The 27009-nt window shown below is 38.4% G+C and overlaps 1 protein-coding gene across 2 annotated transcripts in view; it reads right to left on the bottom strand.

The window, feature by feature from the left end:
* Nucleotides 1-7061: 7061 nt before the first annotated feature.
* Nucleotides 7062-27009, bottom strand: part of Rab27b (RAB27B, member RAS oncogene family) — a 63029-nt gene continuing 43081 nt past the window's right edge. Inside the window, exons 2-6 of one of the 2 annotated variants that reach the window (XM_028774211.1) lie at nucleotides 24341-24512; nucleotides 22766-22851; nucleotides 18069-18172; nucleotides 15278-15401; nucleotides 7062-13081 (exon numbers count right to left, since the gene is read on the bottom strand). In XM_028774211.1, the coding sequence (XP_028630044.1) occupies nucleotides 12892-13081; nucleotides 15278-15401; nucleotides 18069-18172; nucleotides 22766-22851; nucleotides 24341-24493 (657 nt within the window). In that variant the 5' untranslated portion in view covers nucleotides 24494-24512 and the 3' untranslated portion in view covers nucleotides 7062-12891. Of the gene's footprint in view, nucleotides 13082-15277; nucleotides 15402-18068; nucleotides 18173-22765; nucleotides 22852-24340; nucleotides 24513-27009 lie in introns of those variants that run through there. The other variant, XM_028774212.1, reaches the window with a different exon arrangement.

Below are 27009 nucleotides of genomic sequence, written 5' to 3'. Positions count from 1 at the left end.
GGGGAGAGGGAGAGGGAGAGGGAGAGGGAGAGGGAGAGGGAGAGGGAGAGGGAGAGGGAGAGGGAGAGAGAGAGAGTCATTCTCTTAGTTTAGGTCACTATCGCTGTGATGAAATACCATGACCAAAGCGAGTTGGGGAGGACAATGTTTATTTGGCTTGCACTTCCAGATCATAGTCCGTCACTGCAGGAAGTCAAGACTGGAACTCAAACAGGGCTGAAACCTGGAAACATGAACTGATCCAGAAGCCATGGAGGGGTGCTCTTCACTGACCTGCTCTCCCTGGTTTGCTCAGCCTGTTTTCTTATCAACTACAGGACTACCAATTCAGGGATGGCCCCATCACAATGTTCTGTGCTCTCTCCCATTCATCATTAATTAAGAAAACAGATCTGATGGAGGCATTTTCTTAATTGAAGCTTCCTCCTCTCTGATGACTCTAGCTTGTGTCAAGCTGACATAAAACTAGCAAGTACAGTCACACAAAAGGGTAAATTTCCCTTAGGCCTTTGGTTATTCTCTCAGGAAAAATGCTTCGAATCTAGACAAGTGCCATTTGAAATATCTTACCCTTTAAGTATTTAAAGACATGTACAGGTGAAGGAGCATGGTGTATTTATAAATCCATCCAGGTACTGCAGTCTTGAAAATGCTTTATAACTAATTTTTATGGTGTCTTTGCTGACACAGCTATTGTTTGCAAGATTTCTTAAACATGGTTTTTAGATTTATTCATGTTATTTATGTGTACGAATGTTTTGCCTGCCTGTATGTATGTGAACCATGTACATTCCTGGTGTGAGTGGAGTTCAGAAGAGCTTGTCAGAGCCCCAGAAAATGAAGTTACAGATGGTTATAAGGCACTATGTGGGTGCTGGGAGCTGAACTCCATTTCTTTGCAAAAAAACAGTATGTTCTTTTAACCACTGAGCCATCTCTCCAAACCTGTTTACTAGATTTTAAAATACAAATATATTTAGGACATAATTATCCTCAGCCAGGACAGTTCTAAGCACCTTAGTGTATTATTGTTTTATTCTTTCCTGAAACTTTCAAAAACTATTATCCCTGTCTTTGTAAGGAAAAGATATGAAAACAATGATGATATTGGTCCGATCCCAGTAGTAGACATAGATTTTATCCTTTTGTTTTGACTATGGATAATTCACTCTGTTTGTTCAGTTGACGGTATAAGAAGATAGTGCTCACCTATGCTGATGTCTTTCTTCTTACTACAGTAAAGAGACACTCAGCTTTCTTGATGGATGGCTGTAAGCATTGGCCTGTGGAAGGTGGTCAGGAGGTGTGTTTGCTGATAACATCAATATTTTCTGAGATGAATGGGTCTTTAACCTGTTAGACTAAAATATCATGAAAGTTCAGTGTGGACAAATATATCTGCCAAGAATCTGCTTACTTTACACTCTCTATTCATGACTTTAGGCCATACTGAAGAATTTCTTCATAGTACATCTTGGGCACATTTGTAAGGAGGTTGGGACCCTGAAATTTTGGGATTATCTTATTTAATGAACCTAATGATCTCAATGATTTCTTTTAGAACAATGTATTCTAAAGACACTGTTGAATCTTGCACTGGTTCTTGTATGCTGATATTTAATCTGAAATTCAGTCTGGCATTTTCCAGGCAAGAGAGTCACTTGCAATGTATGGTTTACTTGAGAAATATCTTTAGATTTCCTGAAAACAAACAAAGAAACAAACAAACACTAAAACAGTGAGCTGTTTCTGAGTCCAAAACCATCCAAATTCTTCAAGTATGAGTGCGTCTTTGTAGCTCTGTCACTGACTTCTTACGTGTTGCTCATTTTCTATACTCTATGATTTTGGCTTTTATTATTTGAAATGTTTTCAAAAGCAAACACTACTGAATGATGAAAGATCACAATTAGGAAGGCTATGTATTGATATGCAAGTAGTATCTGCTAAGGAAAAAGCGGCAAAAAAAAGAGGCTGGCTCTTTTGTGGTTTCAATAAATCTCTTCGATCCTACTAATCAATATATTGGATCGGAATGTCTGAGATGAGCCATAAACCCATAGGTATAGCCAGGAAGTAAAATGGAGTATTGGTCTGTGTTGCATAGCACTTTCCTCTGAGATAAACGTATCTTGGAAAGAAGCTTAATGAAAAAGAGGATGATCTAAGGGGATGTGAAACATTCTTTTCTGCAAATCTCTCTCTAATGTCAGAAATTTAACAACTGAAAAGCTTCAGGAAGTCCAGGAAACTGGGCAGTTTCTCCAAGACTCTTCTACAAGCCTTTATTTGCAGGCTGAATTACTGAGAGATACACTCAGACCGGTGAGTTGCCTATAAGAGGCTCAGATCTGTACAACCACCTGGAGGAGACAGAGACCACCCAAGCCATTCAGAATGGGCTTCGGTGATCTGAATACCTGATAGCTCCACTTTCCACTTTACCAAGGTGTTTGTAAGTTGCACAATTTCTTCCAGGTTTCATGAGCTGTGCTCTGCTGGGCTGTGGTGGGCTGTGGCGATTCAGCTGTCTGTGAGCCATACACATCCCTCTAAGTAGCCCCTCACTCATATTCCTGTTAACTCTAGTACAATTCATTTGTTCATTGAGTTGAACTTGGGTGGTACCCATACTTTGATCTGTGGTTGGTTTCCTAATTAGGGTGAGGAGATGTTTGTTCTAATGTCTTCCCAGGAAGAGGGTTATTTAAAATCTGCCTTTTTCCATGAATGCATAAATAGTTACAAAATATTCTAATATGTTTAGAGTCCAAACCTCACAAATTATATATTTGAAAAATTGTTTATTTTTGTGTTAAGAAAATTAATATTATAGTGTAGGATATTTTAAAATTGAAAGTTTTATGAATAAGTTAATTTTTATTAATTGTTAGTAGCATACCAATAACTTAGGGATTTTTAAAAAATTAATTAACATAAATCTACATAGCTTCTCAATTTTTTTGTTTTTGTTCTTGTTGTTAATTTTCACTGACTCCCCCCACCCCAACTTTAAGATTAAAAAAGAAAAATCAACTAAGTTCAGATTTTCCTAATATTGAAGGTTGAACCTGGGGCCTTGCTTTCCTACTTTCTCAGACACCCAATCAAAAATTAAATTATTACTCTAAATTAAAAGGCAATATTTATAATATTCAGAGCATACATACTTTCCCGTTCTTTTATATTTCCTCCCTTTGAAATCCCTACCTCTTAACAAACCTACAAATAAATCTAAAACTCCCAACAATGCTCAAATAGTTACTCAAAACAAAAAGCAGCTTACCTTGTATCAAAATTATAGTAGATTACCTCTGCCTCCTTCCTTCCTTTAACCTAGCCCCTACCTTCTTTCCCTTGCTTTCTTTCCTTCCCAAACTCCTTTCATTCGTTATGTAAACTATTAAGGATGTGGTAAATCTGTGAATAATCATACTGAATTTCTTTACTAAGGTCTATAGTTAAATCACTTCTAACCACTCTGTGCCACCCGTGGCACTCGGATTTGAACAAAATAGCAGAAACATGGCCCTGTTCTTACCTTCGCCCTTTATACTCTGGAGCAAGTAACAAAGCCTAGCAAGGATTTTCCTGATCTTTCCCTATGTCACACTCATTTGAGGGGTGCACTCCCTCTACCAAGAAGAAAGGAATTACATTTTTTGGAGATACAAGGGTGCAGGGAAAGATCTGAGCAAAGAGGGTTAGTTCCTATCTACTTTATCATCAAACCTACCTTAAAAGTCATAGCTTTACCAACTTTTATTTTCATGTGTCATTTGCTTCTGAAGGTATCCATATTGTTCAAGTAACCCAAAACAAAGCCGTCAATACGTTACACTGGTTATGGTGTTTTATCACAATATAAAAGTAACTCATACCAACAGGATTTGTATTCCTGCACAAAACATCATGACCAAGAAGCAAGTTGGGGAGGGAAGGGTTTATTCAGCTTACACTTCCACATTGCTGTTCATCACCAAAGGAAGTCAGGACTGGAACTCAAGCAGGTCAGGCAGCAGGAGCTGATGTAGAGGCCATGGAGGGATGTTACTTACTGGCTTGCTTCCCCTGGCTTGCTCAGCTTGCTTTCTTATAGAACCCAGGACAACCAGCCCAGGGATGGCACCACCCACAATGAGCCTTCCCACCTTTGATCACTAATTGAGAAAATGCCTTACAGCTGGATCTCATGGAGGTATTTCCTCAAGGAAGTCTCCTTTCTCTGTGACAACTCCAGCTTGTGTCAAGTTGACACATGAAACCAGCCAGTACAGGACCAGAAAAGTGGTAAAACCACATTTGAAAACTGGTAATTCCTTAAGCATTTCAACATATGTTTGCTGTATGTTCTAGCCATTCAATCCAGTTTTTTGATGAAGCCATACTGAAGCATTTTTTATGTATACAGGTAGATTTTTATGTTATTTTTGAATCACATACTAAGTTTCAAAAGCTAAAATCAAAGCAAACAAATGCCCACTTTGTGACATACATACATACTAGACTGTACATCACCAAAGAGCCAAGTCACCAACAAACAATTACATACACCTAATAAAATCTCAAATTATATGCAAGAAAAAGGAAGCCTTCCATAAAATAAAAACATACTGTAATTTCCTAGTCACAAACTGGTGTCTGCAGGAAGACAGAAGTTGAAGATGGGCACAGAGAAACATCAAGAGTACAATATCTTCATGATGATACAATACATTGTATGCATATTTACTCCATAAGGCACTAAATATGGAAAAGAAGTATAGAGGAGGAGGAGAAGGAAGAGGAGGAGGAGGAAAAGGAGGAGAAGGAAGAGGAGGAGGAGGAGGAGGAGGAGGAAGAGGAGGAGGAGGAGGAGGAGGAGGAGGAGGAAAAAGAAATAGCCATAGGTAACTATTTTACCCAGTCCTGTTTTCAGGTAACAGGGAATATTGTTGAATGTTCCTTGGTTGCCAGACTCAGTTTTAGATGGCAGAGTGACAAGAGGGTGTGGTAATAGGCTCAGGGAAGAAGGCAGAGAGTCAGGAGAGAAAGAAAAAGAAATGTCTCTATTTTCCTAAAAATAGCTAACAGGTTGGAGGTGTAGCTTTATGGTAAAACACTTGCCTTTTATGCTTGAGGCCTGAGGTTCCATCCCCACAGCTGTGAAAAACAAACATCCTATTTACAGTAAAGATAACATAAGAGATGTCCGATGGCTTGTGAAAAAATATGGAGCTGTCTACAGGAACAAGCAGTTGCCAGCATGACTTTATTCCCTTTAGAAGCAGGAGTCTAGTGGTAAGGATATATTGGGGATTTAAAGAGGGCAATTATTTGAAAACAAAACAAAACAACAAAACTCTTCTCTTTGGAAGTATATTTAAGCAGAAACAGGAAAACAAGAAAGTGAGGGGAGCAGGCTAGACCGGAGAGGGGTTCATTCTGGTGCTCAGGCCAACCCTCTAGTCTCCCAGTTAGGAAAGTAAGGATGTGGTCATGACCTAGGGACCAAATAATAAATCATATCATCTTCCATACACAAATCCACTTCTGTACTTAAATATTCTTTTGCATTTCTTTCATGAAAACCCTTTCGTGTATCTGAGTTGCAAGTATTGCTTTGAATTCTGAGTTGGAGAAGCCAAGGATTTTTAGGAGCCTGTATGTCCCCCCTCCTCTGTCTGTTTTCTCTGGAAGGGGTCATGGAGTGAGGACAAACTGGGCCTACAATGGCTCCCTTACGTGGTCTTGTTTTATACTGCTCCAATGATCACATGATAATCTGCACTTGGAAGTAATAAGGAAAGAAAGGGCCTAGGTTCCTGGGTGGGATTAAGGTGGTATACATCTGTGTTCAATGTGTTAAATGCCAGAGCTCTCTTTGCTCTGTCTGGGTCACTTCCCACAGTGAGTACACATGCATAGTCTAGTTTCTTTCATGGATCAGACACACTGAGGAGGTCTGCTGTAACTTTACAGCTGATGCTGCTTTTATTTTGTCTTCAGACACTTGGTACAAAAGAGTCCTTCATCTTTCAGACACTTATGAAAATGGTCCAAAGCAATGATGATTGTAAAAAAAAAAAAAAGATTAACATAATAAACCCCCTCCAGGAAGCAGACTGGCTTACAGAAATCGTAATCAGCTAAACCTTGGTGTGCGCTGCTTTTGTGAATTTCTGACAGAACAGGGATCTCCATGTTCTTCTTATAGTTAATTCTTTCTGCAGAACCCCCAACACATAAAAGTACCTTTTCCCTTAGTGGAGAGATCTGTGAATAATACAACAGCTCACAAATACAATTTAAACATAGTAGTCCTATAATTACAAACAACAAATGTCAGGATTCTCTGGTTTTTCTCTCAATATGGTACATACTATGCCTTTACAGTAATTCTACAAAACATTTGGAAACCGAGACGTTAGAGATTTGTATTTACTAATTTAGAGGGAGCCCAGAAGGTAAAGATTCTGCCTGTATATAACTGCAATCTTGAGCAGTCACGTTGGAAGAGTAAGGCCGAGAATTTACATGCTTACACAGGGAGCTTTGTTGATCTTTAAATTGAAATCTCATCCTTTTCTTGGCAAAGCCTATCTAAGCAGCATATGGAAAGAGATCCTCTCTGAGAACAAGGAAATTTGGGCAAATGGACAGGTAAGGAAGCTGGATGATTTCGGTTGAGAATGGGCCTTGAACTGGCAGGCTTTGGCCAGGTCTGTGACCGAGGTGGAGCCCATGATGATGCAGCATTTTGTTATAGATAAGGAATGTGGACGTGCTTATGGATATAGCACTACTACATCAACATACAAACTTCTCATTGTAATGAATGCTTCATTCAAAACTATTGGAGCATCTCATAAAATAGAAAAGCTCAGCTTTTAAATAATGAATAAGAACATTTATTAAGATTAATAATAGTCATTTGGCTGAACTCAAATAATGTTTACCTTGCTCCAAATGGATTGCATTTTTAATGTTGTAAACACTTCATGCTGGTGTTGGTATCTTGCTTTCCACTCACTGGGTATCCAACATTGGCATGCACACAAAGTTGACTTGAATACACAGAATACTTGATTAAAAACATGGTTTTATTTGAAAAGTGTGCAAGAACAATCACTAAGTACAGTCATCAACAACACTATGCAAACCCAGACACCACAAAATCATGTGACGCTATGATTTCTGAAGCCACTGAAACTTTGATACAACAAATAATGACCTGACGGCATTTGTCAGGAGCCACAACCTCTTCAGGAGCACATTAAATAATCCACACTTAAAGTCTTGGGTTACATTTAAATCATTAGACAAAACTGAGATCTGTATAGAAAGCAGACAAAACAAACATGCTCAGGTTAAAAAGATGGATAATATTACTAGAAAGTAAACTGTTAGGATACCATGAAGCACTTCAGTATTATTAGAACATCTCATTTCTGCACATAAAGTAAAGCAGGATAGTTTATTTTTCTTAAGTTCAAATACAAGACTCTTTTAGACATAAAATTTTATTTGTACATGGGATTTCAACCAACATGTAATATCCTACATTGAATCTAATTGGTTTCCTTGAAAGAAATACAAGATGACATGTTAACTGAAACAGAGCTCATATTTTTTTCAACACTAAGATACATTATACATTTTCAATCAAATACAGTGACCTCAAAGTAACTGACTGTACATTTAGCTATCCTACTACAATTACTGTGATGGCCATACTATAGATTTTTACCATGACATGTGACCCAGGATAAGAGCATATTTATTATTCTTAGTTTGTGATAATGGTGTCTGTTTATGAAAGAAAGTTTCTGTTGTACCTTGCTTTTGAATGTAACTTGAAACTTATGAGTTACTCAAAGTTTGTTAAGCTCTGTATTTGCAAAGCCTCATGGTCCTGAAGTTCTTATTTCTGGTCATTTTTCTTTCTATAACAGATTCTCCATTAAAGAGCATCAGGAAACAAGAATCATATGGAACAAAACAATAAGCATATATGACTGAGTCCCTTAATATACAGTGTTGGCTTGAGGACAACAGTTGCTGGTTAAACAAAGGAATCCATTTCGTTAAGGCCAGATAAACTGGTTCCTGTAGGACCTATGAAGGATCTAGAGAGACCAAGTCAGTTGAGAGATGCTAGCCATAATGGTCAGGACCTCCCAGAAAGGAAAGGAAGGAGAAAAGTACATTTAAACCATGGTTATTCTCTAAGAGTTGGCACCCTTTTAAATTGTTCCATCATTTCAGGGCTGTTTTACCTTGGTTCTTCCTTATTCTTTAATTAATGATCTTATCACATACGAAATTACAAAACATCTCAGCCATAAACTGTTGGTACAAAGAAAGCTTCTATAAAGGTTCTCTTAATGTTACTGCTGGAAAATTTTAAAGTAATATTTTATTAAGAATATCAGATTCATATGTAGTAAATAAAATATTTCTAAGTATCCTAAATAATTTGGTAGTCACATATATTTTTTACTTAGTTATAAGGCATAGACTTCACTAAGTAGATAAGAATAATGAGAAAATATCTCCATGGATTTAGTTTAGAAATTATAAATCCTTTCTTCCTTCACCTAACTCAATCTATAGCTATCTTCATTTTTTCCTATATTGAAAAATCTTGACTTAGCTAGCTTGTCATTTTTATTTTTGTTCAGAACTTTTGATCATCAATGTCATTGTGGTTGGACACCATTCAAGAATTCAATGACAATTTTTATAACATTTTCTCTATACCCAGCATTGCTTGTCATTTCTACACTATGAGACAGGCACTGAGATAACACTCAGTTACTACTCCATACTTATTGTCAGAAATGAGCTGACATCACTGCGGTAGAATATCAAGAAGAAAATACAATAGATTAAATTCTTAGGCAACTATAGCTAGTTTCTTGACATCTTTTAAAAATGATAAAGCTTTCTTTAAAATAGTCACTACACCACTTTCAATGTTATAAAGCTTGATAGTAGAAGATGAAAATCAGGTTTTCTATCACTTTGGCTAAAATTAACTCCTTTTCCCTCCATCCTCTCTGTTACCTGAGGACCAAAACCAAGTTCTCATATATACTACTCAGAGGCCCTACATCTTAGCTTGTATATCTCCAGACTTTTATAGAGTTACTACACATCTCAGCAAACTGGAGATTAGAAATGTTACTTCTTTAAAGGTCGAGTGTTGGAATATAACTCTAAAATCCTCTGAGTGACAACTTGTCCTGAAATATTGGGTGTGATATACAGTAAGGAAGGCATTTTTCCCCTAAGAGAAGAGAGGATTCAGAAGAGTGAATGGTCCCCTTCACAGGCGCTTTCAGGTTGTTAACCTTCTCTAGGAACACACTGCATCTCCACACAGAGCTGCCTCTACCTGGTGCCCCTGGACACTAATTTAGAAGATGCTCTAGGTTCCTAAAATCTGCTGACTTCCAATAGACTCACTCTGGAGTTTAAATGTCTTTGGAATGAGGCTGTTGTTACCGATTTTTAATGTCATGCAGCTATTTATTGGCAAATTTTGTTTTGTTTTTGATACAAAGGACAATTAAACATTGATTAGAAGAACTCTTGCCCTGTCATCATATGTGTATAGGTTAGCAAGCAATAAATGTACATTAAAACAAAGGCACCCATGGGTACATAGAGTGCCTTATCCGGTTAAAAATTAACAAATTAGATACTTTAGAAAATGCTAGTTCTATGGATTTTTTTTGTTGCAGAAATTATTAATAAATTGGCTAAAGTAGTAAAGTCTGAAGATTGAAACTATTTTGGGGAGATACAAGTTAATTTCCCAACACACAGCATTTTCTCCACTTGGTCACTTCTAGTTACCACAATCAGCACAAGGCCAGCACTATGTTCTTACTACTGTTGTATTTTTCAGAAGGCCATTCTTATATAAGATTAAAATAACATTGTACAAATTTGTAGTTAATTTTCAAGCAATTGCTAATCTGTGACATGTTAGGAGAAGGTAGCAGTAATCTCCAGATCCCAATAATGTTTTTGTATCTTTGCTAACAATATCAGTTGAGTTCAGCCATATTATTGTCTCTGTGAGGCTCTTCAGAGACATCAGATAAGAGAAAATGAGTTATGTGGTTGGAGACAAAACTGATCACAGAGGAGTTTGAGGCACTGAGTTCAGGCTGTGTAAACATCAACCAGTGTAAACACGCTAGAGTAGGGTGCTGTATTAGAAAGAAGTATCATGTACATTAGGTAGTTCTCAAAAATACAACTGGTTCACTAAAAGCATTTGGAGTTAATTATTAAGAGAAAATATCTTAGCTACAGATATATGTTGTGGTGAGATAAAAGAGATACATAGTTCTTTAAAATAGCATATTCATGGCACCAGATCAGTTCGAAATTATATAACGAAGTATTTAGAACTAGAATCTGAAAATCATAGGAGAATAATGTTTTCACCATGACCAAATACATTTTGAGGTTGGATGTCAACGTTTACAGACAGAAGTATTTCTAGACCAACTAGAATATTTTCATTTTTCGGCAGTTTGAAATGTCAACCTTCTTGAGCTTATTACCCAATACCTACTACTCTTACAGGCACATTTACATATTTACAGGCATCATTGCCCTCCACTTCATGCTAGTTAGCAACAATGCGCTTCAAACAGGTCATGAAAAATATTTATTCTGACAATGAAAGAATCTTGCTAATCTTTTAACAAGCAAGCCAATTACATGGACCACAGAGATAAACTGAGAGATGGAGAAATGAAATCCCTTCAGCATCACAGGACACAGTATTTTCCTGTTATGGAAATACTGATATGACTTGAATCAAAACCGGAAATAGATACAGTGAGCTCATGATATTCACCAGATTTTGCCATAGCCATGGTCATTTCTTTCCACTTTGCTTCCAGAAGACATGTTGCACAAATTGACTATCAGCTTTCTACCCCTATGGTGAAGACATTGAGGCCATGAAGAGCATCTCAACCAGAGAGAATTGAAGGAAATCCTAGTAAAGAATGAATTGTACAAGCTGGAGTGCTGAGCTGTTGACACTGAGAAATTATACCAAGGGTGAATCCCATCTAAGCCTCCAAATTGTGTTGCTTAGTGACACAGTTCTGGATCTAACTTGTCATAAAACCATTTTGTATAGACATGTCCTTGGATCTGTCTGACTCAACAGCAGATAGAGGTTAGCAGGAAAAAGTTGGATATGGTACTGGACTTTACTTTGTAATGTTTGTAACTTTGAAAGGAGGCAAGGCATGCAAAAGTTTGAGACTGAAAAAATGTTTCAAAGGATGAGAGACTATCCTGTCACAAATTCTAAGCTCACTATGAAAACAGAAAACACAAAGCCATTTGTCTTTGTTAGCAGTATATTATTGTCTTCGTTATTGGTAAAAATCAATTGACAAATTTAGATACCATTTTAATAAGATTGGTTTATATATATCCCACATTATGATGAATAAAAAGTAATACAATGTGAGTTTTCACAATGATAAGAATATCTGTGATTAATTCTAGAAAGAAAAAAAATAGCCTTCAGGAAAACAAAACAAAACATTGACTATAGTTTTGATGAGTTGAAACACACCTTCATTCTTGCAATTTTTTCAAGTACACCTCAACTACAGCTACTCTTCCTCCTGGCAAAGTAAAAAATGTCATAATAAAGAATGCAGCATCAATTTTTGGTGATTGATGGCATGAAAATTCAGGGTGACTATAGTTATTGGTCCATAATTACTTTGATGTTATTGACCCACGGACACACCTTCATTTCTGTAACTGCTTCAAGGCAAGTGTAAGAGTGGTCTAGAGGAAAGATAAATTTAGAATTTCTAGTGCTTTTCTAAAATGAAGTAAGAGCCATAATTAATAATCACTGTTTTCTCTCAACAACAAATTTTATATTTAGAAACTGTAAGACTAAATCTTAAGTTTTCTTTATTACACTTGTAAGATATATACAATAAAAATGCTTTATTTTTTCTTGTGACCCTAAGAATTTGATAAAAAATAAAAATAAAATGAGAACCTGGGCACCATCAGCAAAGATGTTAAAGGTTTGGATCACTTGAATAGGAGCCTCTGAAGGCATTGTCAATCCCAACTGGTGATATTAGCTTCTAATCTGCTTCAGTGACATTTGTCTAAGTAACTCTCTCTCTTAGCCTTATCCCAAAGATCCATTTCATTTAACTTGTTCAAACACCATATTCTCATGTTTCATTTTCTGTCAGGGAATTTTCCTCGTACCTTTCCATCCAAGATCCTGTTCTTGTCTCTCTGCCATTTATTAGAATATAAAAATGGAATAATTACACAATTTCCTACAGAAGCCTGCCATTCACTCACCCAAGACTTTATCAGTAACTCGGTATAGCTTACTGGGCAGACACAGTCATTCTTAATAAGCCACAGAGAATTCTTTGTTATGTATGCATTTTTAGGATTATGTCTTCCCCAGTACAAATATAGAAGAAGTATGAGTCATATTCCACATAAGTAGATGAAAACAGAAATCATCCTTTTAAATTCTCTGTTTAGATAGCTTTTCCCTTTCTCCAGGCTGGAGTAATATGTGCTTTTATTTAAAACTCACCGATACTTTTTTTTTCCATATACACAATATTATAAAAATACAACTGAGCATTCACAATGGTGAGATTGCCTTAGGACAACTTTGATTTTTGTTTGGAAGGGACTTGGGATAACAGGACAGTTCTTTTAACACTATGACTATTCTGCTTTATTGAAATAGATTGGGGTCAGGGGAGAAAGACATGCCATTGCTCATGAGCTACTACTCAACAATGTTGTGGTTGTCATGGTTTTGGGACATAGGATTTGGGCAGGCTCTCCATCACTAGCTCCTCTGAGTGGCTAGCAGGCACATTTCTTTTCTGCTGGCTTTCCCCCATCCAGCTTTCCTGAATTTCCACCATTGACAGTGTCCGGAACCTGTGTCTTCTCTACACACTTTTCCATTCTCTTCATGATCAAGTCCAGAAGCGTTTCCACCGACTTCTCTACATTCTGTCCTGTCGCTGCACTTGTTTCAAAGTATGGTATGCTAGAGTAGAAACACAAAAAAGCAGATCATGGCCTCTGTGAATCATATATAGCATATTCTTTTGAAGTGTGTGTGTATCAGAGAGAGATTAACTCTCGCTAAGTAGCAAGTGTATTACTTCATGAGGTCATTATATTTTATTGCTATCCAAATTCTGTCATTCTTCAAGAATACAATGTTACCATCAATTAATCCAGTCAGTATATAGGGACATTTTGAACTTAACTCTTATTCTTGAATAAGATAGTAACATTCTGACACAAGATCATTTCTAAAGCAGATTTTGGATTTATTTTTTAAACTATTTTGTTTTCATTTATGTGTATATGGACATATGTGTGAGTGTGTGTATGTGAGTCTATATATGTGCACACACACCTGCATGCACACATGTGCCTAAGAAAGCCAGGAGAAGGTGTCAAGTTCCCTGGAGCTGGAGTTACAAGTGGGTTATAAGTCACCTGATATGGATGCTGGGAACTAAAGTGGTCCTCTGAAACAATGCCAATTGTTCTTAATAACTAAGACATCTCTCCAGTTCCAGAGCAGAGGTTAATTAAGGAGAGGGCAAGGAAGTCTGCTGTGAGATTCTGTTTCTTAGAAATGACAGGGGAGCTACACCCATGATACCTCAACAATATAGATACCTTTAAAAAGTTGAAAAATGACATCATCACTTGAAATGTCAACATTAGTAGGGAAGTTGCATAGGGCCACACCCCCAGAGGAAGAGCTACAGTCAATTAAGGACTGCCAAGAGAGGAAGAATTAGTCTTCCCCAGAGATGAGCACCCTAAAATGGTTATCCTAATTAGTCAGTCTCACTTCCCAACACACACACAAGCAACAATAAATGTGTTGAGCAGGTTGCAGCTATATATGGGAAAGTGATATAATTATATTTTAATTTTTAAGGTTTTGTTCTTTAAGAACAAATATTTTGGCATAAATTTTCATTTAGTACAACGTTCAATAAAAGGAGAGGTACCTATGAAAAACCCGACTCTTGCCAGGGGCCTCTCAAGAGGAAGGAGTCTCTGAGAGATCAGAAGCAATACAGGCCATTGAGGGAATGGCGTGCACTGTATGGCTGGTAAAGAGACCTTAGCAAAAGTTTTTGCTGGCAAATTGGGACCTTTTTTTTTGGGGGGGGGGGGATGTATTTATTTATTATGTATACAGCATTCTGCTTGCATGAATGCCTGCAGGCCAGAAGAGGGCACCAGATCTCATTATAGATGGTTACAAGTTACCAAGTAGTTGTGGGAAATTGAAATCAGGACCCTTGGAAATACAGCCAGTGTTCTTAATCTCTGAGCCATCTCTCCAGACTTCCCTCCTCCTCCTCCTCCTCCTCCTCCTCCTCCTCCTCCTCCTCCTCCTCTTCCTCCTCCTCTTCCTCCTCCTCCTTCTTTTTAAGTAAATAAAAATGAGTGAGTTGTTCTGTCACACTGTTGGGACCCTGTTGTGTAGGAAGCCATCACAGGAGGTAATCAGGAAGCTAAAGTCAAGATGTCACCATTGCTTTAAGACAATGAAACAAACTAAGGCAGTAAGAGAAAGCCTAAACCCGGGGTCTGTAGTACCACTAACATTTTACTTTCCTGTAGCCAATCACCTAGAAACTTGATTTTGAAATGCCTTATATATTAAATATAATATTCATGGGAATGTAAGCTACGTTTATTTAAAATTAACAGTTTTAAGGAGATCTAAACTTTAAGGAAGCAATTTTAAACTAGCAACAGTTGCCAAAGCAGAACAAAGACTCGATCAATATTAGATGCTGTTATTAATATGACTTCTGGAAAATGTGGTGTGTGTGCACATGTGTGTTTTTTATGTATGTATGTATGTATGTATGTATGTATGTATGTATGTATATACATGTACAAGCATGCTCTCCTGTGAATCTCATTCTCATTCACTGAATCTGACACTTACCAATTTTTCTAGACTGGGTGGCTTTTCCCTGAGCTGGGGTTATAGACACATTCTGCCATGGCCAGCTATTATATGGGTGCTAGAGACTCAAAAAGAGGTCCTCACTCTGCCCAGTGAATCATCTCTCCAGCCTGAAGAGTCCTTTTGAACTCATCAAATTTTCTGATCCAAGGGCATTCCTTCACTTCTCTCTTTCATGGCTCTATTTCACCTCTGTATAAGGTCAGATGGTCCCTGGTGAAACTGACTTACCCATATTTTTCAGCCAGCTCCCGTGCTTGTCGCTCATTGACTTCCCTTTGGTCCAGCAGGTCTGCCTTGTTGCCAATTAAGACTATATCTGGGTTTTCACAGTAAGCATTTGCCTGCAGTTGACCTTGGTAAGGAAGCAGAGGGAAACTGAGTTAATCACAGACAACTGATGTCAAAGGCTGCTGTACTCCGAATTCCTAACATAGTTGGTCATCTGTAGCTTTATTGGCTACTAGTACTGATCAGCCTTGTCATCTCGTCTGCTCAATCATTTATTTTTAATCTATAAAAAGGAGCTGATACTGCACAGATTACAAAGAGTAGCACTGACAGACAGGTACATAGGAAATACCTGAATCTTTACCTTAAACATGCTTTCCTACACCTGTGAAAATGCCCTGACCTATGTGGTATCCTGCCCTCAGATTCTCAGATATAAGTGGGGATGATAAAACATTATTTTCATGTTCATTTGCTTGTTCCATTAGATGGCAGCTTTCTTCCCTTCTTAGGACATCAGAGTGATGATCTCTGAAATCTTTGAAAAACTAGGAAACTCATGTAGAAACATGCTGAACCTAACATTTTTCTCTCTTTTCTTTAGGCAAACCTCTGTCTCTGTCTCTCTGTCTCTCTGTCTCTCTGTCTCTCTGTCTCTCTGTCTCTCTGTCTCTCTCTCTCTCTCTCTCTCTCTCTCTGTGTGTGTGTGTGTGTGCTGTGTGCTGTGTGTGTGTATGTGTGTGTTGGTGGAGAAAAAGACAGAGAGAATAAAAGTAACAAAGGAAGGAATGAAAGAAAGAGAAAGGAATATAGGAAGTGAGAAAAGAAAACGAGGGGAAAGCAAGACCAGTCCACATGTGTTTTCCACCTCACTGCAGCCTGGATGTGCCATGTAAGAAGACTGGAAGAACCACACAGATTTATCAGTAATATCAATGATCAGAGTGGTAGAAACTCAGAGGTTATTAGACATGGCAATTAATTATCTTAAATCCCAATAATATCTTCCTGGAGACTTGAGGGAAAGGAACATCTGCCTTCAAAAAACAGCAAACAAACCATTCTCTGAAAGAATTTAATAATCTTATTATTTCCTGGTCTCAATAGAATCTAATCATAGTACCAGAATTTGGATAAGGACATACAACATTCAAAGGAAATAAAGACAGATCCTAGGGTAAACATTAATTTGGAGAGGCAATTATAAAAGGCCGGATTTGTTGATACTTTCCCTATTGGCTGCAACTGGTTACTGAATTCACACTCAAAACACATATAAAATTTTACCTATCACTGTACTTAGTGCATTATTAATTTTCTATAATGTGCTGTAATGAATAGAAATATAGCAATATAGACATAGGCAGAAATAGGTAGAGGCTGAACATCTACAAAGTACCAGGAAAGAACAGAACCTTGCACTGGAACAAAGGGGTGGAGCCTTTTCTTTCCCAGTACATACAATCTACACTGGAAATAGTAAATGACACAAATAAATGTAGGAATCTGTAAAGATGTTAGGTGGTGACAGTGTCTAAATGGACTGTTAAGTGTTTCAGGACACATAGTGAACAAGTCCAACATCAGCAGGATGCTGTCGGAGCAGCAGGTCAGAAAAGTCCTCTCCAAAGAGAAAAAAATAAGGTCTAGGCAAAATCTTGGAAAGGAAGGAAGTAGCACAGGACTGTCAGTTGCAGAAGTGAAATCCAGGCAGGGGGAATGGCAGGGGCAAACAGTTTCAGGCAGGAGTGGGTTTTGCCACCCCGTGAATCTGTGTGGCTGGAGGATAGTGATTGGAGCTCAGGAAGTATGAACAGAGAAGATAGCCAGGCTTCAGTGTTCATGATGTAGCGGAGGGACTTTGGCTTTTATTCCAAGCTAAATATGAATCATAGACTTTAAGGGGTCGTGGGAAAGGAACTGGAGTGGAGGCTAGAGAGTTTATATGTTTTTGTGAGTGTACATGTTTGCACACAGATACTTAGATAGATGTTTATGCATACATACTTGCTTGCCTTTCTGGACCAGAATTCACAATCATGCTATTCTTCAGGTGTTGGATGTCTATCTGTTGATCTCCTGGATTTAATGGCTGTCTAGGAAGCCCCAGGAAACCTCCTGTCTCCACCTCACTAGTGCTGGAAGTACAGGTGCATCCTACGACTATTGGCATTGGTTTTTTTTTGTTTGTTTTTTAAACATGAGCACAAGTCCTCATGCTTATATGGCAAGCGTTTTATTGATAATCCATCCTATTCATCCTCCTTTAGCAACATTTTGTTCAAGTAAAACCTAGTGTGGGCATGAGCTGTATGATTCTTGCACCATGCCTTCTCAACCTGGCTGAGTATTCTCCGGAGTAGTTCTTAGTCTAGTTAACCCTTTCATCCATCCTTGAATATGTCTAGGGAATAGCATCCCCTCCCAAGAAAGATTTTGGATGTTCTCTGTGTCTTACCTAATCAAGTCTAATACCATATATGTTATCCTTCACTTTGTAAAACATCCATAAGACTAACTAGACAAGTGAAATTAATGCCTGCTTAACTAGAACATAAAGACCTTAATAGTGAGATAGTCACATAAGCTTCCTCTAAGAAGAATGTCAAAGAAAAACAGTATTCTAATACATTCTGTTAATTGACACAAGTCACCCCTCTGGAGATGATACAGGCTATACTATACTTGTGTCTTTCAGAGTTCACTTGTGGCTGTGTCCCACAAAGCAAACAAGCCAACAGAGTTGCTGAGTTCTCAAGAAGCTGCCATGTGTATTACCCAACCCACTTACTCATCCAGTTTCTGACATTCAAGAAGCTCTGTTGACTGGTGAGGTCAAACATTAGTAAGAAGCCCATGGCATCTCTGAAGAAGGCGGTGGTGAGACTCCGGAACCTGTCGACAAAGCACAGTGACTGTTTCTCAGTCCACAAACCAACAATCAATGGCAAATGTACACACACACACACACACACACACACACACACACACACACACACACACACACGCCATGTCTATGCTGAGCCCTTATCATACTTGGTGAACATATGAGACTAGGCCAGAAGTGGCTGTAGTGCAGGGAGGGAAGATTTGCTTGCAGATGTTTTTTAAAGACCTTTTTTCTGGCTTTATGGTGCAATGGCACTAATACAGAGTTACATTTAATCACCAACTGGCCATAGCAACCTCTTGGAACTGTTTTTGTTTTGCCTTACGGCATCCCTTGGTCCACAATTAAAATCCTAGCCTATTTGAAGTGGATTTTAACTTAGGCTTTACAGATTTTCTTGTCTGTGCACAGAAGAAAAGCAGACACATAATTAGGCTGAGAGTGACATCCCCAGAGAACCTAAGAACCTAAGAAGCACTACACAGCTCAGCAGCAGCTAGAACTGAAAAAGATGGTAAACTCTCTTTAAAGGACTCCCTTAGGTGGGTGTGTGAATCCCTTGCGGAATAGGAAGAGGATTTGGGCAGGGGAGGGATGAGCTAAAATAAGAACAAAGGAAAAACTCAGGAGATGGAGAGAGGAAGCAAGAATATTCATCTATGGCAGAAGACTGAAAGTAAATTCTTGTACAAATGGTAAGATACATTCTCATGGACCCTTTCCCTGACCCTCCCCTGACTTCTGTAGTGAAGATAAAGATGGCCTGAGGGCCACAATGATATCAGCACAGGGCAAGACTGGAAAATGCACACAGGGACCAATGAAGGTTTGAAGTTAACAGTGGAATTTGAGAAATGCACATAGCTCTGAAATAGACAAGTATGGATTGGCTCTCCTAAATGGTTTCTGAATTTTTGGTCTCTTGTTTCTGCTTTATAAATATTTCAGGTTGGTGTTCTCAGAGTTCTGTTCTGGAGCCATCTCATTGGATGCACCCACACTGGAGAAAGTCATTTATTTCCTTGGCTTAGCTGTAGCCTGTATGTTGAACAGCCCAAGACATGTAGACTTAGCTTTTTGCTGCCCTTTGGACATGTGCATCAGAGATTTCCCACAGACAAAATTCAGGCATTTCTAGCATCATATATCACGAACTAAACTGTTCTCCTTCCTGACTTCCTTTCAGATAAGGGCATCCTCTACCTGCTGGAAGGTCCTAGTCTCTTTCCTCCTTCCCATGACCAGTTTTGGGCATCCCTCATTTCTTTCTGCTTATTTTGTGATTTTTTTTTCACTAACAACATTTTTGATGACTATGTATGGCTCTTAGGATAACCCCAAAACACCTCACTAAGCCAAAGAACAAAACAACAACAACAACACAACAACAACAACAACAACAAACTGTTCTCTCATCTTCCCTTAGTCCTCTTCTCTTGCCTTCCCACAGGCATGCTAATCCCTTAGTTCTGTGAAAGTTCACTGTCTCCCCTGGGCTCTCTCCCATGCTGGTTGTTCTGTGGGTTGCCTCACACTAGTGTTTCCTCATCCTCTGCCTGTCCTTTAGCTTGGACTACACTCTCTCATGCATTGTGTATGAGTGTAAAGTAGTAGAGGAATCTCTGCTCCCTCCTGGAGCCTTACGAGAACCACCTCTTCCCGGAGGGCTCACTTACAGCCTTCTTCCATCTTCCTGCTGTTGTCCTGGGGCCATGCTGAGATTGACTCTTGTCTACACTAATCTGTAAGCTCCAAGGAAAAGGAGCAGTGTTTCCAATTTAGAACACAGTCTAGTTTCAATGTCCAGAACTTGATATTCATCTATAAAGTACATTTTGTTATTAAAGAAAATAAGGAAAAGACAGAGTATGGTATACCAAGATTCAATGTTCTTATAGAATTTAAACAACGTCAAAAGAGAATCTTTGAAATATGAGGAGAGAGATAAAGCACTCATTTCTATTATGTAGCATTACCATGATACCAGAAGGTGTATTTTGTAAGTGTAAAATAGTACTTGTTTTTATCCATGTAGGTCTGTCTCTGCCATTGCCTGGGAGTTTTAGCGATCACAAGGACTCTGTAATACTACTCTCTGCAGAAAAGCTGAGCTCACAGAATTGTTTCTTATTTATCATACTCTGTGGGTGAGAACACTGATCCTTGATGTGTGTGTGTGTGTGTGTGTGTGTGTGTGTGTGTGTGTGTAGGACAAGCTTGTGTGTATTTTCCTTTGATGTATGTGTGTGTGTGTGTGTGTGTGTGTGTGTGTGTAAACTGTGTTATTTTCCTCATTGCCCAGATCACATACCAAAGCAATTAAAAAGTATGCTTCTGACTGAAACAAAAGGTTCTTCACCAACAGCAGCACAGACAGGACACTGTTGCTGTAGTACAGGATCTCATCCTGGACCATGTATCCTTGGTTACCCTTCCTTCCATTACTCCCTGGAAAATTTGTGCAACTGATATCCAGTCACACGGCCTCCTCTCCCATCTCATTTAGTCAATGACTCAGCAAGGTGGGAAAAGTTAAGACCACAGATCACAATAGATCCCCAAGTCAGACATCTTCTTATCCTTTCTCCCTTGAGAGGCATAAGGGCTGGACCTTTATGGTCACACAGTTTCCTGCTTCCCAGGATTGATTCTTATCAATGACCATCACCCTTACCCAGATTATACCGTCAGATACCCCAAAGCATAGGGCTGAGGTCTGTGGTAGTGTTTACATAGTTGCTTAGCTACACCTTATATCCACAGCATACAAAATTCTCAAGGGATGAATAAGCCAGGAGTTATTAAGACAGCTCCTCCCATTCCCTGCTTGCCCCACAATGCAGCTGTATTAAAGGGACAGATGAGCACAGTCGGCTATCATGCAAGGCTGACATCTCATGTGAGAGGACATATGGGAAGCATGTTTTTTTTTCATATTGCCTCCTCAAAAATGAATTAAATTGGTCTATAAAACATGCATCTTCATGACAACAAAGCTGACACATGAAAGGAGACTCTTATGAGGGATGACTTCAGAATAACCAGCAGTGTTGAAGGGTGTGTGTAAATGGAATTCACAGTCAAAAAAGCTAACAGAGAGGGCCAGCACCTCTCCTGGCGTTTACACTTGCTGAAAGTGAGAACATTTTGGATGCATTTCAAAAATATGGGTGTTTACAAGCATCAGCATTCAAAGACATATGATGCTGAAGCAGGGGCAAGATGTCACCTACATATCTTTGCTGTCATTCTGCTGTCACTTTTACTTAATCTGATAGTCGAGGGTTTTATTGAATTAGGATCTTTAACACTTGAAAACTTCGGGTCCCAAAGAAACATGTTTTCATTGAATAATGGAATATCACTGCAAGCTCCAAGCAACAAATGCTACTGGATATTGTTTATTATTTTGCATAGGACAGAGGAGATGATGCTGAAAGACTAGGAAGAATTCTGCCCTGATGCAGCTCACAGCTTTGTTGGGATGAGATGGCCACAAGAGAGTTGATAAAGTATCATTAGTTTTCAAAAGAAAGTAGAAGTTGCTTACTGACTTCACTGGGAAGGTAGAATTTGAGCCAAGGCTGGTGGAAGGAGATGAGGGAAGGCAGGGAAGTTGTTAAAGTGTCTAAGACTGGGGAGATGGCTCAGTGTATGGTAATGTGCTTGACACACAAGCAGACTCCATTTTGGATCCTCAGAGCCCACACAAAGCCAGACATAGTAGTGGGCATCTTTAATCTTGGTACTCCTTTAATGACTTAGGACGTAGGGACAGGAGGACTCCAGGAAGCCCATGGTCCAGCTGGCTTGTCATGTGCATCAGTGAATAGCAGGCAGGAGACCTTGTCTCAAACAATGTAGAAGGTGAAGACCTATACTCTTGCATCCCAGGCATGTTATGGCATGTGCATGCTCATAGTAACACTCATGAACATGTAAACATGCCCACATATATACATACACCATACATAGTACATGTGAACATACACATATCATACACAGACATATACAGAGTCCAAAAAGATACTCTAGATATTAGGCAATGGTGTGAGCCAAGTTTTAGCAAGAAAAGGCAGTTACCCAACAAGTGGCAAAGATTCTGAGTAGAAGAATAGAAAGACAGGAAGGGCACAAACACTTTTTCTTCAATGCTGTCTGTGATCAGCTCTTGAAATAGTGCTAATTCCCCATCTTTGCTAGAGTAAATCCAGAGACATTTTCTTCCACTAGGAAGTATGAAGATTTATGTAAATCTCATGCTGTGATCTGCACTAACTATACACTTCTAGTGTAGATAATGAACTAGAAACCACGGACTTTTAAATCTTGATACAAATGTCCATTAGTTGTTTCGTTCTGTTCATTTGTTTAGGTTTTTTAGAAAGGGTTTCTCTCATTCAATAACCAAGACTGGCCTCAAACTTCAAGCGATCCTCCTGCCTCAAACTCCTATTGTTATAGGAATGAACTATCACCCTGGGAATAGGTATCTATTTTGAAATTGGCAGAGAAGTTGCATATCATTTCATTTTGAGGTTCATTTTTCTATGTTTTCTAAGGCATAGGTAGCTAGAAATAAAGTAATTTCCTGTTACCGCTCTTGTCCAGCAGTGTCCCAAAGCTGCAGATGTACCTTAAACGCTTTTCCTGAAGCTCCATCTGCTCCCTGTGTGTCATAAACCTGGAAAACACAATGCTTCCGATTTAATATTGCCTTGGATTCTGTCAACATTCTACTTCTCTGGGTTCACTCAACATGTTTTTGTTGATTACGATAATCAAAGTTCATAGTGCAGAATAAATATTTGCTTTATTTTCCCCTGAAGTATCACATATATCTCACTTTTAAATGTCAAGTACAGTTTGATTTTCAACACAGTTTGGGCATACTGCAGACTTAAATTAGACACCTTCTGTCATTTCCTCATGGAGGCAGCAGGCATCAGATTAGGACTCCTGCATGAGGTTCAAACACCAACTTTTCGTTGCAACTTTGAACATTCTTTATTTTATTGGCAAATCGAGACCATAATTGTTCTATTCTCCAGTTCTAAGAGACTTAAACAAAATTCCATATGGGAAAAACATTTTACACAAAATTTGCTTTACAAGTACCTGTGTATTTTTTTTTAAACATAGAATTGACCCTCAGAATGACTTAGGTTGAAAATGTACACAGAATTTCTCAATGGATTGAGATGACAGACTTCAACCTCTGTCTTTTACCCTCTTCTTTTGAGGGTCTTTGCAGATCATATTCATGGCTTAGTGGAAATTTTTTTACGAATACCTTTTTTAAAAAATAAATATATAAAAAAAAGATTTCTACCTAGATTTGTAGGTGTTTCTAAGAGAAGTCAGAGGAATCATGGGAGTGCTGGAAGGAGAGATGCCCCTAGCCTACTGGCTCTCAGATAAGGAAAGGATTCAACTTTTCATGCAGTGGCTTTCCACCAAGCATTTCCTGTGGGATTTGTGACATCAACTGGAAGGCACAGTCATCTTGGCAGTCAAGAATACCATGGGTGGCAGGAAATCTGGCTACACTTATGTGCCTATGCTACATGCCTCACATGTCACAATATCCTTCTTGCTGTCATTAGTGTCTAGCATAGGAGGAGGAAGTGGTGTTGTGATTCTCACTTAGGCTCCCTTATCATGGAAAATAGCGTGGAAGGGTCTCACATTCTGTTCATAACAAGCCAGTGATTGATGGCTGAGGCTACACAGAAATAAAAATGCAGTAAGACTGTACAAATTTCATGCTCCAGCTATTTGCCAATCATACTTTTAACCTCTTTGTTAGGAGTATGGAAGTAAGCCCTTCAACATCTAAGGAATTACCTCAGACCAATGAAGTAATGCTTCTAGTACTTTAATAAATCGAAATTTGAAAGATCCTTTAAGAAATATTAGAAAACACATCATCCACAAAAAAATCCATCATTATTGTTCCCCATGTGCTTTTGAAGACAAGAGATATTGTCACTCAATATTTTTTCTATCAAAAGGTTATTGGTAGTTGAAAAAGTAAGAAATAATACTCTGAGGTTATGAGTTTCATATGATTAAAAAGCCAGACATTTTAAAATGTAATAAACACAGCTTTCCAATTCTTATTTTGTATAAGAGACTAGGTAGTAAGATTAATAGTATACTGAAAAACTTACCACACGTTTTTCCCGAAAATCTATTCCTACTGTAGTGATGAATTTGGGATTAAATTTATTATCCGTGTATCTGTAAAGAAATGTTGTCTTCCCTACTCCTGAGTCTCCAAGGGCCAGGAGTTTAATCAGATAATCATAGTCTCCATCAGTCATAGTGATGGTCTTGGCGGGCCTGTGTAGAAAAACAAGTGTGATATAGTTAAAGTTGACTCCCTCTGCCTGCTTTCAGAATATAACATACATTTAATTAATGGCATCAGCATCAAAAGCTTCTACTGTGCCAAAATGCTGAAATAAGTTGGCCAAAGCAGCTTTATGCATGAGGGTCTGCCTGTCATTTTGTTATTTTATAATGTGTCACATAATATCAAGCATCTGTAACCTAGACACTGGCACCACAGTAAACGAAGTTAAAAAGTCAAGGGCATTTGTTTCCAAAGCAAGACTTGGGAGGATGAGAGGTGTGCTGGTGGGGAAGAAAGGGGGTTACAATACAGAAACTCCACTGTGAAGTAAAGCAGCAAAGGTAGAGACTGGCTTGAATTGCATGCAGAATGAAGAAGCTGGAAAGTTTTATATCCAATAATGAAGGAGAAGACGACTATTATGTCCACACAAAATATTCCTTCTTAATCTTAAGAATTCATCAATTGGTATGAGGTCCTTTGAAAACACTGATATGACATTCTGCAGCAGCAACTATTACACATCTTCCCTCCTGAAACTAGCAGGCCCTTTTCCGAAGAGTCTGTGCTGAGCTTCACAGTAGCAAATTGCAGGCCTTGAGAGAGAAGAGGAGTTATTGCAAGGTGTAGTTTTAGTTATTTCAGGAAGAATCATCCTATCTGCACAAGCACCTTCACATCCTTTCTCCCAGTATACCAGCCCCTCCTCTGTGGCTATGATAACTGTGACTATGGACCAACCCAAAGCCAGTGCAAACGCATCTGCAGCAGTCATTGCAAGGTGGACAGCACACTCATCTGAATTACACCATCCTCTATTGCTGGTGAAGTTCACACAATGATTGGAGATTTGCTACAACGTTCTGATTCATCTGTCTATCCTACAAACAAAGAACAAGGCCCATGAAGACTTTGCTAACATGGAAAGCATTGGTTTATTATGTGAAAAAGAAGATTTTCCTACCTATAAACATGCAGGAGAAACTTTTGTTATTTGAGACAGCCTATTCTACAATGATTAAAAGTACATTTCAATAACAGCCTATTATATGAGTAAAATACACTAATAATTTTCTTTAAATATAAAAATGGTCTGGTGGTACAGGTCTATAATTACAGTTGTTTGGGAGGCTGAGGCAGAGTTTCCTTCTGAATAACATCACCTGATCATGTTATAAAGCAAGGAAAGGAATAGGAATGTATCTCAGTAGCATAACACATACGTGCGTGTGTGAGATACTGGGCTCCATCCAAACCACTGCTGAACAACTGAGAAGAGAATACACATAATTTATGTGTAAATAAACTTAATCCAAAATGCTTTTACTGTGTCATTTTGGGTAGTGGTTCAAGATAAAAGACATGTCCTTTGGTAAAAGAATTCATGAAGATAATGAGCTACTTATCAAATAATTAATTACTTATCAATTAATAATTATGATTAAATTGCTTTGGAGATTTATCTCTTTTAAACAGAACCAGTTGCTCAAATCTAAACTATATTTCTTTTGCTAAATAGGACTAAATTGATTGTCAACATGTGTTTTTTTAATCAAAAAACTTTTGAGATAAAATAAATCATATCATTGCCCTTAAAATTTTCCTCCCTAATATTTTACCTTTGTCTCAGAGTAGAGTATTGCTGATTGCAAAAGTTTTTTTTCTTTTTTAAACTATCTAGACAAAGTATGATCATTTCTTAGGAAGCACATGCAGCTCTCAGTGGCTAGTCTTCCTCAATGAAAGGACTCAGATAACCATAGCTGCAGGATTCTTCTTGGACATGTCTGCTGTAAGTGATTGCCTAGATTTATCTAGTCCTATACTGGCTGGCTCTAAATATTTTACCAGAGTTTTATAGTTGACTCTGCTGCTGCTCTTAGACTTTGAGCCTCAGTGGTGCTCAAATAGAATGATGCTCTCTACTGAAGGCCTGTCTTCCCACCTCCCTATCTTCTCTGTGAGTAGCAGTTTACTATCAGACTGTTCATTTTCTCTGGGATATTCTAAGACAAAGATCACTACTGCCAAAATCTTTCCTTGGTGTAAGCCACAGAGGGAAAACAGAACAAAACAAAACAAACAAACAAACAAACAAAAAAACGAGCTACTGGCTCCCTAAATAGAAGGTAATTCTGGAGAATGTTATGGTTCTTTGGAAAAACACAAAGGTTGACGTTACTCAAAAGTGTGTCAGCATGATCTCAATTTTACTTCCAGGTTCCTTTTTTATTGTACTTTATTGCTGGTAATCATAAGAGAGACAAAATCTCAAACAAATCCAGTGAAGTCAATCAGAGTATGGGTGCTGGACACAAAGGTGAAACCCCAAAAAGATATACATCACAATCTAGTTTCTAGCAAAGCCCGCATGTATTTAGAAGGTGGGTGTGAGTGCAAAGAGAGCCAGGGATACAGCTCCCTTGGCCAAGTGCTTGTCTAAGATGAATGAAAGCCTGGGTCCCACCTCAAGCCCTGCAAAAA

This window comes from Grammomys surdaster, unplaced genomic scaffold (assembly GCF_004785775.1).
Source record: "Grammomys surdaster isolate TR1022 unplaced genomic scaffold, NIH_TR_1.0 239, whole genome shotgun sequence".
Lineage (NCBI taxonomy): Eukaryota > Metazoa > Chordata > Mammalia > Rodentia > Muridae > Grammomys > Grammomys surdaster.
This window is presented reverse-complemented; position numbering and strand designations above follow the sequence as displayed.